This window comes from Varanus komodoensis, unplaced genomic scaffold (assembly GCF_004798865.1).
Source record: "Varanus komodoensis strain SLA01 unplaced genomic scaffold, ASM479886v1 scaffold89, whole genome shotgun sequence".
Lineage (NCBI taxonomy): Eukaryota > Metazoa > Chordata > Lepidosauria > Squamata > Varanidae > Varanus > Varanus komodoensis.
The window spans coordinates 796,078-816,372 of record NW_025336587.1 but is presented as its reverse complement, the minus strand read 5'-3'; the positions used below and the strand labels follow the sequence as shown (position 1 = coordinate 816,372).

General features: G+C 48.5%; 1 protein-coding gene across 7 annotated transcripts in view; it reads right to left on the bottom strand.

Annotated features, from left to right (window-relative positions):
* PTPRS (protein tyrosine phosphatase receptor type S) overlaps positions 1–20,295 on the bottom strand; it is a 238,009-nt gene that overhangs the window by 138,938 nt on the left and 78,776 nt on the right. For all 7 annotated transcript variants that reach the window (XM_044417518.1, XM_044417517.1, XM_044417520.1 and 4 more), the window contains 3 exons: positions 17,197–17,342; positions 14,520–14,661; positions 1,718–1,906 (listed from right to left, as the gene is read on the bottom strand). In XM_044417518.1, the coding sequence (XP_044273453.1) occupies positions 1,718–1,906; positions 14,520–14,661; positions 17,197–17,342 (477 nt within the window). The remainder of the gene's footprint in view (positions 1–1,717; positions 1,907–14,519; positions 14,662–17,196; positions 17,343–20,295) is intronic.

Here is a 20,295-nt window from a genome sequence, read left to right as displayed (position 1 = left end):
GGGCAGCGGTTGTTAAGTGACGATTTAGAGTATTTCTATCTCATTCCTCACCCACACAAGAAAGTTTCCCAGAACGGCTTACACAGAATCAGTAAATTGTAATAAGTAAGACAGTCCCACAGGCTCTTGATCTAGAGTTGCGACAAAAGAGGAAAAAGGGATGGGGAGGGTAGAGGATAATATTGATGTCCAGCAGCATTGGTGGAAGGGCCCTGCTCTGCATTGCAGGGCTGGTTTGGTAGTGGGGAGAAGACCAGCTGGAACTGGTCCCTGTGAGCCCTCGGCCTGTTCCTGTCCTTTTCACTGCTTTTAATTTCCTGCAGGGCAGACCCACTGCCCGATCCAGCTAGGTGGGCCACTGGGTTTCGGGCATTAGCAGGGCCGGCTGTGGAACTGAGGAGGCCCTTGCCACAGTTGACAGTGGCACCCTGGGGCCAACGGCAGCTGCCTTTCCACCAGTGCAAACACTACGATTTCTCACTAGATTACCCCAAGGACTGGAAGGGCAGGGGACAGACCGGGTGGCATTTCAGCGGGGCCTGCTTGAATGACTCAGGGTCTCAGGACTGGGGTGCTGGTCCACCTAGCCCAGCCGTTAGCCACCACTGGTCAAAGAAGCGAAAGACCAGGAGCGGAAGTTCAGTCCTGCAAAATATCTGTGGGCCACCCTTAAGGGTGCAACGGACCTCCAGCACGAAGCATTCGAAGCACAGTGCCGGAGGAGAGCTTTGCAGAAGCCTGGACTCATGGAAAGACAACTAGGTGAGTACGGGAACAAACCAAGCCACATCTTGGAAGCAGAGCTGGGGCCGTGGCGCTTTGGTCACATCCTGAGAAGGCAAAGCTCCCTGGGGAAGACAGCCCTGCTAAGGAAAGCCCAAAGCAAGAGCAGAAAAGGGAGGCCCGCTTTATACAAAGAAGCCACGGCCAGGGGTTGCAAAGCGGAGCTGGGCTGCCAAGAATGGGACTTTTTAGGAGAAATCCATCCACAGGGTCACCCTAAGTCAGAGGCTACTTGATGGCAGTAACAGTACATTGGACTTGGTAGATGTGGCAGGGGCAGTGTGGTGTAATGGGTAGAATGCCAAATTGGGATTCTGGTTTGACTCCTCCTGGCCACAATTCTCACTGGGGTGACTTTGGGCATGTCACTGACTCTCGGTGTAGCCTCCTTCGCAGGGTGGTTGTGCAGTCAGCTGAGCTGCACTGGGCTCTTTGCAAAAAGAAAAAAAAATGCAGGGTATTCCATATGTAATAAAAGCTTCTGTCAGGCAGTTCAGAAGGATAGAAGGAATGTGGATTCAGATGGGTCTTTGCACCCCTCCACCAGATATATTACACTGGTCTTCGCTGTAAGTTCTAAATGGCTACTTTTACAAAAGGTTGGTCTCACACTGATGAAGGGAATCCAAAAACAGCTGCCTTTTAAGCCGGCACTAGAGCAAAGCTGCACAAATTACCAACTATAAAGTCATTTCAACATATGCACCCCTTAACGAATTGCTTCTGGGACGGAACCACACGAGTGCCCAATTTGGGAAGTCTGCCCTTCCGAGACAGCAGCGTCAGCTTTGTAAAGGCAAATTTGGCCAGAGAAAGCGGCGTTCGCTTCATTAAGCCATGCTCTCTCGCACATACACAAACACCGCACAGGTTGCGCGCAACTGGGGAACTCCCCCATGTGCAGCTTCCCCACGGACACAGGCGGCCTCCTCACCTGATCGCAGCTGCTTTATTCTTCCATTGCTCGCACTGGGGTCAACGGGCAGGAAGTCTTTGAACCAAGTGATTTCGGGGTCGGGGTTCCCGCTGGCCGCACACAGCATGGTAGCTGTCCGCGTACGCTCCACCACTTTCAGCTGGGGCCCCATGTCGATGATTGGGAAGCCAGGGGGCAACTGATCCTCTGCTCGGAACGATACAACGAAAAGAAGAGAGGTTAGCAAACGTGGAGACTTGCAAAGGGTCAGGTTGAGCCGGAGGGAGTTTTCTGTCATCACACCTCAGCAGGGCTGGCCCAGGCGCTGAGAAGATCCAAGGCCAAGTGACCCCACAAACCAAGTGACAAAGCCAAGCCAGAATGCAAAAAACAAACAGCCCCCCAGGGAAAATTTCCATGCACTAATTTGCATAACTCTCTCTTTCTCTTTCTCTCTGTATGACATTGAAGGAGTCTTTCTCCCAAATTTTAAAACGGACATATGGACAGGGGCCCTGGGATTTCAGGAAAAAAATGCTCATGTAGAAAGACGGGGGGGGGGCAGCAGGAGGAGAAGTGCATGTGCAAATGGGATTAAAGGCAACAAAGACTCTTGGGTTCTTGGACTGTAGGATGGTGGGGCAGAGCGCTTCCAGGAACCCAAGGCTCCAAATGAAAAATCTGGGATTCTCATCTGTGATGACCGTTTTATTTCAGGTTGACTTGTTTGTTTTAAAGCTGAGAAAGTGTGTTTTTAGATCTCTGCACAGCTGTTTTATCTGGGTTAACACTTCAGTTTTATTCTGTGTTAAGCTCACATTTCGATAAGATGTTTTAGTACATTATTGTATTTTATCCACTGCCCTTGTAAACAAACCACTCAGGAGTTTCAAGCTTCTTGGTGGTATAGGAATATATATATTCAGCTGATCGATCATAAATCAGGAACACACACACCAAGCAATGTTTTAAAATATCGTCAGTGAGCTTGTGAAACAGGAGTTTTCCGAGCCACAGCAATAAAACAGCAAATAAGGCCAATAAAAAGCACATCTGTTAAAATCTTCTTGAAAGATGGTGATTTCTCCGGTCCTTTCCAGGGTTCGAGTCCCTGCATTGACCGGTCCAACAGGCAGGGTGGGACTGCTCTTGGGTCTGCTATGAGCCTCTTTTCCCAAGGAGCCTTCATTTCTCATCAATGCCTCTGAGTAAGACCAGCAGGAGATGTGTACGATGTATAAAAGGAAGAGGGACTTTTCCGCGGTGTCCCCGGCAAAGGAGGTTCTGTGTATTAACTGAGCAGGGCCAGCCTGACAGTTCAGCATAGCAAGGTAGCCCGAAAGAGAGAAGATTCAAGCAGCAGCAGTGGCGATAAGCAGCATCCCCAGCCACTCGCCTGTCTCTGGTCACAAGGAAATTTATGGTACATACGTGCACAAAGCCATAGGATACTGGTGAACACTGGTGTGGTACCGTGGAGAAAGTACTGAGCTGGGACTTGGGAGATCTGGGTTTTGCCTTTGGGCCAGTCATAGACTCTCAGAACAAGCCACCTCGCAGGGTGTGAGGATAAAGGGGGTGGAGGGAGGAGAGACTTGTTAGCTCCCTTGGGTTCCTTGCAAGAAGGGAAAAAGTATAAATGCAACGTAGTAAGTAAGGACTCCCTGGAGAAGACCCTGATGCTGGGGATTATGGGCAGCAAAAGGAGAAGGGGTGGCTGAGGATGAGGTGGCTGGAGTCACTGGGGCAGTGGGAAAGAACTTGGGTGGACTCTGAGGGATGGTGGAGGACGGGAGAGCCTAGAGCAATGTTGTCCATGAGGTCGTGATGTGTCGGGCACGGCTTTGCGACTAAACAACAACAAAGAATGATGGAATAATGCTACTTTACAAATGTGCGGTTCAAGCACGGCATTCGCTTCCATGAGATAGTCATGACGGCCACCACATCTGGGCAGCTTTAAAAGGGAACTGGACCATTTCATGGAGGAGACAGGAATCCAAGGCGCTAGTCCTCATGGTTATGTACTACCCTCGGTGTTAGCAGCAGTATGCTGATGTACACCTTTGCTGGGGGAAAGGGGTGAGGCAGTATTGTTGCACTTCTGTCCTGCTTGTGGGACTTGTCTGGAAAGATGGAGTCGGGGCCTGATGCCTCATTGCTTTTCTCATATTCTTGATTTTTAAGGGTCTGTGCCTTTGACCAGGCAGGAAGAGGAAGCATAGAAACACAGAAACAGAGCAAGTCAGAAGGGGTCTCCCGGGCCATCTAGTCTGACCCCCGGCTCCAGCCAGCTCCGCTCATGACATGCACACCATGTGCTCGTCCAGCCTACCAGATGGGGTCGACCTGTTGCTCCGAAACAGAGACTGGGTTTGCATGACAGGGCAGCGCGCCGGGCTGCCTTAAGCCCAGCTCTGCGCATGTTTGTAGGTGGTGAGCAGCCCTGCTTCTTCCTTGTGGGGCAAGGCACCTTGGGCGGGCAGACGCTTTTCCCGCTTGCGCTACCTTGTTTGTCATTATTTGAATGACTCATGTGTCAGATGAGTACTGTTCTGAAGATCGGATGGTGCCTTTTGTTTCTGGAATTAAAGCACCCTACAAAGCTGAAAAGTAAATGACAAATCCTCCCCAACTGTGAATAATAGGTAATAATAATTAATATCATTAAGAGTATTAATATATTATTAAATTTCCAAATACTTGACTAATGTGCCTAGACAAATAATAAGAATCACGATGATGCACATGATAATAAATACAATAAATGATGATCATACTTCTGCCCAGGCACCTGAAGGGACTGCACTGGTTTTGCTTGCTGACCCATTTCACAGTTTGCCAGCCTCTGGTTTATTGCTTGTACGATTGCTACTTATATTGTTTTCATAATGCCACCCTTGTTATTTCATTTTTACCCTTTTTGCCCATATGAGAGAGCATGAGAGAGCATATGAGAGATGCTGCATTCTCTCCCTGCCATTAATAATTTTCCATGCATCTTTTAACACCCCACCCTCCGCTGAGCAGCGGAGAGCACAGCCCATTCGCTGCAGGTGACATCATGCACGGATGCTCCCAACTTCCAGTCCTGCCCAGCACCGCCCCTTCCTGGCCTGAATGGCGCTTGTTAATTTCTCAAACTAATTAATCTGCCAAGAGATAGAACGGCCCCTTTTGACAGACAGGGTGTAGATTATTCGTTCAAGGGAGAGAGCGAGCGAGACGGAGGGGGCCGAGATGGAGAGCATCAGGGAAGCCTCGTGACAACTATTATTACCGAGTGTTTCTAATTAAACAAAAATGTTAATCTTGTGGTGCATTGTGCAGAATTCCTCGGAGTTTAATTAAAACAACCGCGGCTGGAGGCGTGATCAGATTTGAGATGAGATTGGCAGACGACATTCCTTCTGGAGGGGGACACGTCCCGCCGACTCAAGGAGAGGGCCAAGAAAAGGGCAATCGCTCGTGTGCCCACTGCAGTCGTGACAGCAGCGTCCCAGTCACAACCAATGTGCAGAAAGCCCCCAGGAAATATTTGCCAGCAAAATATCCAAGGGTTTTTAGGCACAGCGGAAGCTGCCAGTGTCCAAGTCAGATCCTTGCTCCTTCAGCATTGCCTGGACTGAGACGAGCCCTTGCAAGGCTGCCGGAAAGGGGTCTTGCCGACCCATCTGGAGATGCCCAGGACTGAACCCACGGTGCCGAAGAAATCCACCACGAATTCAGAAAAGTGGATTTCTGCAGCTCTGCCCTGCTGATTCTGCAGCAGACCACACTTCCCCAAGGGGCCCGGATTCTGTGGACACACGGACTGTCTTTTAATTTTCTGTACGTGTATGCAAGCCTGGCCACGGGAAAAAGCAAAAGCTATTTTTAAAAACTGACCAAAGAGGGTCACTTCCCTATGAGTTAGAGCATGAAAATGGGGGGGGGGGATTTCCACATTTTCAGGAGTGCGAACTGGCGCAAGTGCGCATGACGGCAAATGCACGAGATGGAAATAACCTCATTCTGGAATGAAAGGCAACTGGTACTCCGTGAAACGCAGGATGGCATTCGCGTCCACACGTCCCTTTGTGGTGCTTTCCCTGCGCAAAGGTCCCATAACCAGGCACATCAACGGTACTGTAATTTGTTGGTTTTATCACGGATCCCAAAGGCTCTCGAGGGTGCTTCTTCAATGCTGCCCCCGCATCATCAGAAAATTATCATTAGAAGCTCCTGCTGAAGTGCTCAGCTCTATTATCCAGTTCATCCAAGATATAAGCCCCATTTAATGGAAAAGGGCATTTTTACCATTCTCCCTGGTAAAAATACTGCCACGACAGTGGTACGGCCATGCATTGGTGTGCTTCCAGCAAATCACACGCCCAATCCAGTCCACACATGTTGAGGAAGGAGGCACAGCCTCCGATTCCCAGCATGCTCCAACCAGCATGGCTAGTTGAGAATCACAGCGCTGTTCCCATCTGCACACACTGGAGGCCAGAACTTCATGTACCGCACGTGGCCGCTGCAATGAAACGCTGCAGCAGAAACCCCTCTGCATTTTCCGCACATTTCTCTCATTTTCCTTCCAACTCACCCGTCTGCGGTGACTGGGCAAGCCGGTCCTCGCTGCACTGCAGGATTTCTTTTTCGTTTTGATTCGTTTTGAGGAGCTGCGGTGGCTAATCCCACCCAGGATTTGCGCTCAGTGGTGTCGCTTGCTTCCAGTCTTGCCGGCACCCACCGCCCCTGTTTGCTCAGAGGAAGGCATGAGATCGCCGGAGAAGACATGCTGCCCTACCCAGATGGCACTGGGGAGGTGGGATCTCCAGTGGGGAACCTCCTGCAGGCGGATTTGGTGTCCCCCCCCCATGAAGAGTTCCTGCCCTTGAATCTCAGCCCCAAACCACCCCCATCTTTGGGCCTTGAAGGGGGTCCTAGAAGTCATCTGCACTTGTGTGCCCTGCTCTCATGCCAAGCTGCCTCTTTTCATTGGATTTTGCTGCTTTTGCAAGATGGTCAGGGGCACAGGTGGCCTTTCTGCTCCTTGGCCCCCTCCATATGCATTTACTCCAGGCAACGTAATGGGCACGCTGGCTGGGTAGGATGGGAGTTGTAGTGCAAAGCATCTGGAAGGCACCAGGTTGAGAGGAAGCTGGTTGAGAGAGGTCTGCCCTGATTCATTAATTTATTTAAAGTTTTTATATGCCATCCAATACTAAAAGCCCTTCCCAGAGGAGGTCTTAAAGCTGCCTTTGGAGACTTCTCTTGCTTTGGCTGTCCTTGCATGAACTGAAGGGGGCACTTGTGATCAAGAGGTAGCCATCACCCTAAAGAGAAACCTCTCCATTTTGAGGGAGGCCTGCCTGAAGACAGGGGCTGCAGAGGAGTGAGCAAAATCCACTTGGTGGGGGAGACTGTATGCAGAACGTGTGTCCGATTAGGTGCAAAGGACACCCTTGGAGGGAACAACCCGAAGAAGCCTGCTTCTGGATCTGCTCCAGATCCAACACAGACACGACCCTGTGAGGGATGCAACTCCGGCCATTCCGGGTGGACTCATCTCAAAATTGGAAGCCTCCACACAAGCCGGCTTGAGGCCAAGGCCAGTGTGGTGCACGTGGCAACCAAACAAAAGAATTATTCAGCAAGACAATCCAGACTTTGGGAGTGGGGATCGACCTTGGTTAGTCACTGCAGACTGAGGCTTGGAACTGAACAAGATCATGCCATGTACGGAGGCTGTACTGGAGACCAAGGCAGGATCATTCAAGCTACTGAATTCCCACCCACAAGGTCCAGGTTCAAAAGCCGAACAGGGAAGAAAGCTGACAGGAAGAGGATTGATGCATTTGGGCCATGGTGCCGGAGGAGAGCAAGACGGTCAGGGGCAAAGGGAATACCCTGCACCATCCGAAAGACAAGCAGGTGCAGCCTAGATCAAGCCAAATCAGAGTTCTCTCTCTAGAAGCAAAAATGATCAAACTGAGCTGTCATGCTTCAGAAACATTGCAAGAAGGCCAGACTCCCCAGGAAGACCATCATGCTGGGGCAAGTCAAAGGGAGAAGCAGAAAAGGAAGCCCGAGTAAGAGATGGATCGATGCCATCAAGGAAGTCACAGCCTTGAATTTAGAACAGTTCGGCGGAGGTGTCCTGCACAAGCCGTTTTGGAGGCTTCTTGCATCCAAAGGCCTGGCCATTAAGTCAGAGGCAACCTGACAGTCTGTAATAACTCACAGCTTGGTGAAGAACTGCTCTAACGCAGTGTCCATTACGCAATCCCTGGGGAAATTAAACCCACCAGGTCACAGCCTGGGGACACAGATCTTGTCTGGCATGTGCACAGGCCCCCTTTAGCCCCTGCGCAACCTGAGCGAAGCTCCAAGGAGCGACTGCCGCTCACAGGTAGCCTAGATTGATCTAGAAGAGTCAACCATTGTACTTGGTTTAAGACATCTTCCTCTGTTCTTATTTAAACCAATTCTAGTCCTCATTCAGAAGCATGAGGACCAGAAACTTATTTCTTTTTCTGAAAGAATAAACCATGGCTCAGCAGCTGAGCAGAGCATCTTTTTGCTTTGGAAGAAGTCACTTGGACAATTCCCGGCATCTCCAGGTAAGGCTTGGAGTGACCCTCTGTCTGGAAGTCTAGAGAACTCCAGAAAATCACCATTTCTTAGCAGGTAACCTACAGGATGAATACTCTGGGTCGAAACACATTTGCTATGTTCTCTGTGCACAAAAATCCACCTCCGCTGAATCGAAAGCATCTACATTTTGGCCTTGATGACGGAGACAGCCGAGCAAGGACAAAAGCAGGGGCAGGCGAGGCTTGAAAGGAAAAGCGGGGAAGAGAACGGCGAAGGAAACAGAAGAGGCCAAGAGGAGGGCGAGCAGGGCGAGCAGGGCGAGTGTGCTGGCTGCGTCTTTGTGAAAAAAGCAGAGGTTAATAGATTCCTTCATTGTCCTTTTAACTCTCCCAGCAGTTACAAATGAGTCTGGTGCTTGAGAAAGAGAAGTTGATCTTTACAGTCCGAAAGGAGAAAAAAGGTCAAAGGGACCTTTTGTCTCAGCAAAAAAAAGGAGGGGGCAGTGAAAACATGTGATGAGCACAGAAATCTGGACCAAGGCAGCGATCCTCCATCCCCATTGCAGGGACACCTCCCCATTGACCTCCCCGGGACTTGATTTTGGGTGTTTGCAGAACTGACCCCCAAAATCACCAGCTGCTCTTAAACACCAGCCGTATCGAATTGGGGGACACCTACTGAACTGCATGGTGGGGGCAGGCTTGGCTGAAGGGGGGGGTGGTCTTTGGAGGCTTCAGTTCAGCTCACAAAATTGTGCGTCTGTGTAAAAACCTAGACTATAAGCTTGCTGCAAGAATACGTTTTATACTAATACTAGTAATAATAATCCATCATTTTCATCACCATCAAGCAGCTGGAACCAGCATAAGAGTGGGCAGACAGGTGCTTGTTTAAGTAGCTTCATGCCACACTTCAACCTTTTCCCAAGGGAGGTTTAGGAAGTGCTACTGCGGTGCCACAGGGATGTGCATCGTTGAACAGTGCAACCCGCAGGTCACAACCTCTAAAACTCTCATGGTCACAACTATGGCCTTCTCCCAAAACCGCTTTTGGTTGCATACATTCTCCATTTTCCTACATACACCCAGCCGGGCGTACAAGACAAGCAAAGATAATGCTATTAATGCATGAAATAAAAATCCAAGGTGAAGTCACAGAGCAATGCTGTGCTAACGTCAGAACAAGAGCTTCCTTGCAGGTGTTAGTATTAGAAGTGGGAGGGCCCTGGGCAGAATGGCAGCTTTCATGGGAGAAGCATTCCCAGGTGGAAGGCAGGGCCCAAAACATGTCCTTCACACTGCCCCTGTGCTCTCATGAATGCAGGCAGTGCCCATTCGTGCATGCAAGACGGGCTGCCGAACTGAGCCCCAGTGACCTTTTCCATGCTGTTGAGAGAAAGAGGGCGGGCACAGGTGTCACCCTACCAGGAGAGGTGGAACGAGTGGCACAGGTGATGGGGCAGGTACAACTTTAGCGATCCTCTGGAGCCGGGGGTCAGACTAGATGGCCCTGGACTTCTGACTTGCTCTGTTTCTATGTTTCTCTTCCATCCTCCATGGAGCTCTGCTGATGAGCTTCACGCTCTACCCTGGTCAGTCCCAGACCAAAGTCCACCAGGTTGTCGCCCTTTCATGCTCTGTCCACGTGAGCCATCCTGACTCCAGTAAATCAGAAAACCAGCACCGACACCTCTTCTCTGTTTGCAGCAGCCCTATCTGTTCCATTAGCAGGGCTGCCACTGTTGGACTGTAGGGATTCTGATACTTGGGAATAAGGCCCTTTAAATTCTCAATCCAAGGAGAAAGAAGCCTCAGCTACAGTCAAGGTCTTGCTGAGAATGTGCAGAGTACTTGCCCTGGGAACAGAATGCGTACTGCCCATCCTGGGTAAAGCAAAACATTTGCTTACCCAGATGTTTTGGAAATTAGCATCAAGAGACAAATGGAAGTCTAGAGCAGAAACAATGGCCAGAAGCTTTTACAGTTCCCAGCTACATCAATGTTTGAAACTGAAGTTTGCTGAAACTCTGCTTTGTGTATTGCCTAGGAACAGAAGCCATGGCTTGGTACTGGTTTGTCTGAACCAGAGGTGGACTGCAGAGGGAAGCTGTCGTTTGTTTAAACTTTAGTTGGTTTGAAAACACCATCGTTTACCAAGGTTAGATATAAAGGGGAACTGTGGTTTATTTAAAACTGGGAGAAAAAGCAACACATCATCTCCTCTAAGGCAGAGAAGGAGTGGCCAAACACCATGCGTTCCCATTACTGAAGCATTACATGGGGAAGATCCCAGGTTCAAATCCCCGGGGTCTCCACGTAGTTCTGGGAAACATTTCTATCAGAAACCTTGAGAACTGATTCTAGCCAGCACTGGCTACAGCGGGAAATTGCATGGCCTCCTAGGTTCCATTTTATCTATTAAGACATTTCTTATCTGCCTGTCATGATAAACTAATTCCAAAGCTGACTGGCAAGCAGTAAAACACAGTAGATTAATGCAAAACCAGCAAATGCTACTGGATTGGAGCCCATAAACACGTGAACATGAAATCATCAGAAGAGCCTGCTGGTTCAGACCCTGGCTCCATCCATTCCCACAGGAAGGCGTTCCCCAGCAACTGGTACTCACAGACATATTGCCTCTGATCTGGAGGCAGATCATGAGGACTAGTCACCAGAGATGGCCTTTTTATCCAGGAATCTGCCCTGTCCCCATTTCAAGCTTTGCACATCTCTACAACTTGTGGAAGTAAATCACTTACTTACTTACTTACTAGCTTTTCTATCCTGTCCCCTACAAATGTTTTGGGATGGCTTCCAATAAATAACCATGGACTTATAATTTAACCATGTGCTGGGTGAAGGAGGGCTTGCATCCATCTGTTTTGCATCTGCTATCCCTTTGGGATTTATTATTATGGGATAGGGGGAAATGCCTCCCTCTTCACTATCCCCAGCTGTCCACAATTCTATACACTTCAAGGTCCCCCCTTCCTCACCCTTTTCCCCAACCAAACACTCTCCAGTGTTGTAAGCTTTTCTCAAAGGGAGTTGCTCGGGCCCCGGGATCATTCTCACCCTACAATATCTTTTATTTTGGTGCATTGAACAGATAATCACACAGGTTTTAAGTATGGTCCCACCACAGATTAGTGCAACCAAGTCAATATTGCGGAATAATGGAATCTTCAGTCTAACAACTTCTGGAAAGTGACATATTACCCATCTGTAGGAGGACTGAATGTCTAACTATGTATTGTCTGATGCTCGTGTTTAAAGTCAGCCCTTTATTCCAAACCATGAGGACTGGAAGCTGTGCTATTTTTTGTGGAAGGAGGGTGGGTCACTGGTGGAGCTCCCGCTTTGCATGCAAAAGGTCTGGTGTGTCTAAGCAGAGCCAGGAAAGTCTCACCATACAAGGAGAGATCTCACCATACAAGATTCAGCTGGGTGTATGTCAGTCATTAATTTTCGATGGCCTGCAAGGACTTCCTCCAAAGTGGTTCCAATCATCACCTCCATCAAGTTATTAAGGGGCGAAAAGGTGCAGGGAAGCAACACTTCCACCATATTCTGACAGCACCTCCACAACCCAACCAAATGCACTCGGACCCCCGACCACGGTAAATTCCACCCTTCCGGAACTTTATCTCTGCCCGCACCCAGCAGCTCCTCAAACTCCAGTTTGGGCAGCGGTGCAGCACAGTAACATTCAGCAGGGCCCTGCCTCGGAGGCAACCTAATTTGTAGCCCATGGGCTATGCCAATTAACCACAGCCTCATGAGGCCTGGAACGGGGGAAACCGCTGCAACAGTGCCGCATAATGAGCGTGGCAGCTGGTCAGGCAGCTTGATGGTTGCCCCTGCAGGGCTGGCCTGTTCCCCAGCGCGCGGCAGAATTGCTCCTGCGGGAAGGTCGCTGGTCCCCAGCAGGCAGGTGCCGCGCTTGGAAGCCCAGTGGGCCCAGGACTGAGCCATGGCCTGGCCCACTGAGCTCCAGGACACGCAAGTGGCGTCCCCCACTGCCTTCATCACCCATGGCCAATTGTGTTTCACTGTCTCACAGTAAACTAACTTCAACTCCATTATTTGTTGTGACCAGGTGTTCAAAGGTTGCAGGGGTTCAGGGTGAGGTTTGTGGTCTGTGACTGCAAAACCCCTCTCGTCCTATGTTTAGTGGGTGTGAAAAAAGTCTGTTTTGCCCAGGAAACATTTTATTCTACCTATTTAATCACACTTTTAAAAAATCCTGCAGTCTTAACACGTTTGTGTGTTTTTTGGCTGAGGAGAGGCTGGAGCACCCATGCTCCTGTGGAAATCAGCCCTTTTATTTTGAACCATGAGGACTGGAGACTTAATTGATCTTTAGAGGCAGGGTGTGGAGCCTAGTGGCAAAGCAGAGGCATTGAAAATTCAGTCAACAGCTTGTCCAGGAAGCAGGGAGAGCGGAGGCGAACTCGTTTCTGAAGCTACGGACAGGTCACTGTGGACAGTGGGGGGTGGATGGCCTCACGGTTTGATTCTACATAAGACAGTTTCTTGAGGAAAATTAGTTTCATGCTGTGGTACGCCAAAAGTAAAGGTTCACCCATCCAGTTAGAAGGTTCAAGTGCACAGGAAATGCTTATAGGGACACCCATCAGTGTGGAAATTCAGAATCAGAAGAGGTGAGATTTCTGCATTTACTCTTCCACCTGCCCCTGGGAACAGAGCAGGGACTTTTTAAAAAGATGTATGTGCTAAAGAGGAAGACGAGATCTGCAAGGCTCTTTTCTTTACCCTTTTCTGCTCTTCTTCAAAGCCAGACATGTGGGCTGGTGGAAGAAAACAGTGAATTATGACTTCTTCCTTGGGCTAACACTCTTTTCACCCTGCAAAGTCCCTGACTAGGCATGAATGCCCAAATCTCTGCTCTAAGCCTGCAATTTTTGCACAACTCCAGAGTCTGAAGGGACCTTGGAGATCATCTGGTCCAACCCTCGTATGAGATAAGTTCCGTGGGGCAGAATTAAATTACTGCATCGTTGAAAACCCTCCAGTGAGAGAGAAGCCATTCTGTCCAAGGCAATCTGTTCTGCAGCTCTCACTGCTCCTTGGGAGTCAGCTCCCTTGAAATCAATAGGACTTAATGCTGAGTAGACAGAAATGGGGTTTTGCAATAACCGGCATCTGTGGGGCTCCATCCTGAAGTCCCATGGAGTCTGGCTAAACCTTGTATTAGAATACTCTCGTATATTTACTAATGGATATGTTCTTTCAAATGATCTCCGGGCTTCCTGGAAGTTAACATACAGCCAGTGCGAATGGATTTTCCACACCCTCCCAACAACTAGCAGTCTGAAATGGCAAGCTTGGAAGGATAAATGCTCGTCTCCTGTAATGCGTGGCGCTGAGGACTCAGGCTTTCAGTACATGGTGTTGCTTAAGAATGGGCACCTATATGCATATATGGTCAGTCTTTGACTGATATGGGGAATACATTCTAGGAGCTACAGCCTAGCACTGGGTCCCCAGCCTTTCTGGACCCATGGGTGCACTAGGGAATCGAGAATCTGCTAGGAGCACTGCCACAAATTGCCATGTTGGGGGACCACTGCTTTGGGGTCCACGTCTCATGATCCTGGCTGGGGTCCCACCCATGAAAGTTCTGATTTGTGTCCACTGGGCACTGCAAGGTCTAATTAAGGGGTGGCGGACCTGAGCACCTTGACTGGCCAGGCATGGCAGCTCCGTGCCTCTTTGGGGAGGAGGTTCTTGGAGAGATAAAATCTGTACTGGAACAACCTCTCATATTCACAGATGTTTACACTCTTTTAAATTATCTACTTGCTGCATGGAAAATAGAGAATGGGCAGTGTAAATGGTCTTCTGTCCAATGGATTTGATATTGATATTACAGCACTGGAAATGCTCACCCTGTAGGGTGCGAAGGATTGAGGATCTTACAACTATTGCAGTATATGTATGGGTGACTCGCACATGGATTGCTGTAAGGTCGATCTTTGCTGAAGCTTCTATATTATTGCTATATTCAAATTCACATAGCCATTTTTGATTTTTCATATTCCTCTCTTCTTTCTTTTCATGGCTTTCTCCTTGAAACCACAATAAAGAACAAACCTAAAAAAGCCCTACTGAGTTCCATAAAGACATGAAGAACTGCAGATATTATACCTCGGAGCAAGCAAGTCAAAACTCCCCCAGGGCAAACTCAAAGCAGCCCAGTTTCAGGGCTTTACCTCTGAGGACCGTGAGTTTAGCGCTGACGGTGATCTCGGCAAGAGAATTCTGGGCCACGCACTCGTAAATGTTTTCATCCCTTGGGGTGCGGAGAGGCTGGATTCTCAAGACAGCTCCTGCCCCTTCATCAAATTCGATTGTCTGAAGGAGGGAGAGAAGACGGAATTAACAGGATAAGGTATTTAAGGGTTTGATATTGTTTTTCATTTAGTAGTTATCTTGCCCATGGTAATTCCTTCCTCTATTTTGCTATACCAGGCCGAGAGTATTTTTAGAGGGATGTGGAAGGGAAGAAAACAAAAAGGATGGAGTGGAAAAGGCTGCATGCATTCCATAGATAAATGGCTTTTTGCTATTTCCAGATATCACAGAAATGCAGCTGATCACAAGCATGGATTGGCCTGGTTCTTACAGCCTGGCAATCCGCACCCAGTTCATGTTCAAGGTTAATTATGTATTGCATATAGAACCGTGGGTTGTTGTGTAGCATGATCCACCTGTGCTAGCAAACCATGATTTGGGAATGCCAAGCAACCCACAGTTCCTAACCCAACATTGAACAGGGGTTTCCTTCACAAGATGCTTGTGGTCAACAAGCCAAGGCTTGTAAACATTACTGAGTTCAGTTCAATGACAACCTACATACAATCCATGCTTAACCCTGACTTTGAGTTGAACACGGATTGTCGCATTGTGCGGACCCAGGTACTCTCTTTATCTTTTATGTCATACTGGGAGTCAAAAGCCAGAACCTGGCCCTGAACCGGTGATGAGGAATCTCAGAGAGTGGACACTACCAAGGAAAGGAACTGCAGGGACAGCAGTCAAGGAGACAGCTTTGAACTGCAATGGAACATGGAGATATTCCCTGATTCTAATAAAATACCTTCTCTGCCCTCTGGCCTTGCCACTTCAAGGGACCACCCCCTCAACTGCACAGAGTAGGTCTTCCACTCGCTGACTGAGGAGCCAGTCCTTAGCAAGAAGACCTGCTGAACTCTTGCAAAGCTTCTGATGTAAGCTGTTGACCTCTTGCAAAGCTCAGTTTAATTCTTGCAAGGTCCTATAGTTTAAAGAGTTGCATGACTGGGCTACCGTCTTAGCAGGACACAGCAGCTTGAAAATATGAGGTGCTGGTACTTTCTTCCAAAAGTACTGAAATGGTAACACCTGAGTGAGAGACGATGTGGCTTGCAAGTCAGTGCCAGGGTGCTGGCACCGTTCCTGATGGTCTTGAGCATGTGTGAGTTTGGGAGGGGGTGGCTCTGCCCCGTCAGACAATCCTAGCAGCCCCCCAGCACACAGGCATCAGGCCTAGGGCGGGGGGAGCCAGGGCGGGGAGCCTGGTAGCAGAATGGTGCAGTAGCTTTACTCTGCCAAGTCTCAAATGAAACGTGGTCTTCCGCTTGCGTGCTGCCAAGGAGACGTGAGTGGAGGACAAAGCAGGAATGGAACCTCTGCCGGAGCACTCTGGATGTATTGGACTGTAGCTCTCATCATCCCCACTGGACAGAGAGAGATGGGGCTATAGCTCCTAATACCTGCAAGACCTCCAAGTTGCCTCCCCTGAAGAATTTCCCACTGGGTTTCTGACTCCCTACAACACAAGTGGCATTTCTGAATGTACAAAATCCTTCTCCTCAGGAACACAAAAGCAGAAAAGCTGACAGACTGGGAGGAACACCAGAGATCAGTGACTGCAGTCTTGTTCTGCTTCTGCCTTTCATTTCACAACAACCCTGCAAGGTAGGCTGAGGAGTGACCAGGTGGTAGTTGCTCCTTCTGCTCACATTAGGGATGGGCAGATCGATCAAACTTAATTTTGTTTAGGTTTCATTGGACCAAGGCTCCGATCTGGATCAATTCCAGATATTGGAATTGACATTTTTAAAAGAACACATTTCCTTGTGCATTAAAAAAAACCTCACTTCTGCACCCATTTTCTTCACACTTTTGTAAATGTATGCATTCCTCAAACATTGGCATTCCTTGCCCCCCTCCCCACTGAATTATGTGCCTTTCTTTGGAAAACTGTGTGTTTCAAGCACAGTTTTGGTGTATGTATCACAAGGTTCAAAAACATACAAATTCCACTGGTAAATAAAATCCTCGTTTGTGTTTAGTGTGCTAATGTCAGACTTATCTACCTAAAATTCAAGGCTGAATGGGGATTTGCCCCGTATCTCCCTATTTCAGCATCTTCTTTTTGCCCCATTTACTCATTTATTTATAGCTTTTATATTCTGTCTACTACAAGCATTTCAGGATGGTTTTACAATAAAAACAACACAGAATAAAATGGAGCACAGCATCCAAAACTTCCAGTAAATAAAATCCACCTTAAAGCCTATTAAACATTAAAATAATGGGCAAATAAAAAGGTTTTCACCTGGCGCTGAAAGGAATGAAGTGCTGGTGCCAGGCAAACCTCTCTGGGGGGCGTATTCCATAATCGGGGCCCCACCTCCCATGTTTTTGACTTGTACGTAACTCATGGATTGATCAAGAACAATGTTCAGTGTAATGTCCCCCTGGATTAGACCCACCAAAATGAGCAGGGCTAAAGTTAGTCAGGACTAACGAGTTTCCTGTTGCATCCCCAAAGGCTTGCTGCAAATGAGAATCATGCTGCCTTCTACAGATGTCACCCCATTTTTTTCTATGGGGGCCACTCACCTCGAATCGCTGCGAATTCACCTTCTTCCCCTTCTTGTTCCAGGTGACTCGGGGCTTCGGTTCTCCGGCTGCTTGGCACACGAAGGACGCCACCCCTCCTGAGACCCCAATCTGGTCCAAGGGGCTCTTGATAAACTGTGGGGGACCTATCCCCACAAGAGGGGAGGAAGGAGACAGAGAAGAGGGAGAGGTTGGCCACAGTGGCAGGTGCGATAAGTGCAGCACCCCACCAGCACCAGGGACCACAACCGGCTCATCCGATGTGTGGGATGAGAGGGGGGTGGCAGGGACGAGCAGCCTCGCCTGCAAGAAGCCCCCTGGCCTGCACGCATCCATGGACACAATGGCGCATCTCACAGCTATGCGAGGCCAGCCATTCCCAAGAGCGACAGACGGAGGCTTTACGATTTGAGCATCGCTGCTGCTCCGCTTTGGTTTTGTCTTTCACTTAGTTTTGAAAAAAGACCCTAAAACTTGGAGCACAGCTGTGGCTTTGCTATTTAAGAATTTCCGTAAATTTTCAGCTAACCAGAGGGGAGGCGAATGGGACAGGAGAGCAGTGAAGGGTGTGCGAGATAATGAGGACAAGTTCCTTTCAGCCCAGCTTAGATCTGCAGGGTTTTACCATGACCCCTGAGCGGAATAAGTCCTGCCCGCCACTGGCCCATGTGCCTCATCTGGTGCAGTTGTAACATTTAGTCCCACCGCACTGTGATGGAGAGACTGGACTCTTTTTCCAGGTTTGCACAGACCTGTGGAAATTTACAATTAAGCAACTGGCATTTTCTCCCATTAAAAACACACTTTGAGATGTTCATGGACCCAGGAGTTGTGCTGGGGTCCACAAAAATCAGTGGACAAACATATTCTAACCCACATGTCCTGGAAAAACACTCAGGAAAAAATGTACAGGAGAAAACATGCCCACCTGGAAAATTCAAAAAGCAGGCAGGCCAGTGGTTAAAGCAAGTTCTGAGCCACACGCCCACAAAACATGCTCAAGAAAAAATGGTCAGGAGGGGGAAGAATGTTCGGGGGGGATGTCCATATGGGAATGTTCAGAACACACGAAAGCTCATGTACAAATAAAGTCTGAGCCACATGTTCAGAAAAAAATGTTCAGAAAACAGCATCCATCTGGCAATATTTGGAAAGCATGAAAAACACCAGGCCCACAGGTGCTGAGCCACATGGCCATCCAGGAGGTATTGCTCAAGTCAGCAAAGATCTGCTACCTGAAGATTTTGTAGCTCAGAGACCCCTCTCCCTGCCAGGTGCATCCGGCTATCCAGTTAAAAAGGCCCCTCCCCTTATCCCCCAGCAGCTGAATTTCTGGAGGGAAGGCACAGAGTTGGGGTGCTTATTGTGCCACACTGAGAGGTGTTCTCTGATGGATTAGCAGAGAACAACCCCCTCTTAGAAGGGCTTTTTGGTCCACATCCAGTTTCTCGAGCAAGACCCTAACGAGGGAGAGCAAAAGGGTGTCTCAGCTGCCTACCCCAGGTTGTTTCAAACTGCATGCATGCTTTTGCCCATTATTGGATGGCCAATTTGCAGCCGTGGGCACCCAGAGCAATGCCCAAAAGGCCTCGGGGCACCATCTCTGCTTCAGGAGGTCAGAAGTGCCAGGAACCTGCCGCAGTCCTGACCCAAGCAGGGGACTGATTAAGAGGTCCTTGCAGCTCCATTTATGCTTTCGCACACCTGTCCCACGACCCGCTGCTTCCCCCTTTTCTCAGCCAAATGCTTTTCCTTGCCAGTAGAAAAAGAAACAAAACCTATTTTTTGGATCTCTAAATTATACCTGCTCCCTCTTCATCCAACACTTCCAGTTTTATTACGAGTTAAATGGGGACTGGAGTCTTTCCATTCATAGGTAAAAGAGTGCGCTTCCGAGCCCTTTTGCAATGAGACTTCAGCAGAAACTTACCACTCAGCTACTCCAGAGTTAACACTCAATTGGCCTGTCGTATAACTGAGCCTGGATTTAATGTTCTCTCTCTCAATGCATTCAATAAAGTACATTTATATCCCAGTTTTGCTCCAACAGTTTTAAGGCACAGTATATGTCCTAATCCCACTTTTATCCCCATGGTCAGAGTGCTAAGGACTCTCCTGAAAGGATTTAAAACAACAGTGTCAGGAAGGCTGCACCGTAATGCCTAGCAACTGGAAATGAAAGAATCAGTGAATATGACAGGATGTTCACCTGGTGACAGGTAATCCTGTTGGAGAAATTCACAATGAACTCAATTTAGTTTGAATTTCTAAGAATCCAGGCTAGGGATTCTGCAGCTGAAAGCCTTTCAAGAGCCATGTGGACATGCAAACTTTTTAAACTTCAAATAATTTTAGTTTAATTGCAGAAAACTATGCAAACTGTTAATTAAAAAACACTGGCCTAACCCCACCTGTATTTTTCCCATAAACTAGAATGGGAACATAGGTATATTTTCAGGAATCCACAGAATTGGGGAGATTCCCACATTTTTGGGATTGTAAATTTGTATAATCCTGAATTTGTGCAAATGTGCGAGAATGGATTTGTGAAAAATCAGATTTGATTATCGAATGAGTAATGGAAAGAAAGGCACCTAATGATCCATGAAATAAAGATGGGATGGGTTTTTTCTAAGTGGGAGTTACATGTTTGTGTTTTCCCACATTTGAGCTAGATCTGAGAACGAAACAGGGTTACATATACCGTGCCCCTTCCTGAAAATCCTGGAATGCGTGGGGTGCTGAAGATACCATGCAAAATTCCCAGATACTCTTGGATAGAAGGAACCGCTGTGAAACGGTGTCCCATCGCCATACCTGGACTTCGTGTGACAGAGGAAGAACAGAGGCGAGGGTAAAAAAATTAAGTAAAATAAAAATGAAACTTGTCCCGATTTTACAGGTTTGGAGCAAAGGGGTCTCTGAAACCTGCAGAGGCTTCTGGGAGGCACGTGCCCAGCCAAGAGAGGGTCTTTTTCCTCACTGCCACACCTCCCTTTAATGCAGGGGATGGTCCCACTTGTGTCTGGGTTGCACTGTCAACACGTACTGAGGCTGAGTAAACAATTCACCAAGGGGCTCAAAGGAGCTGCTCGGCCA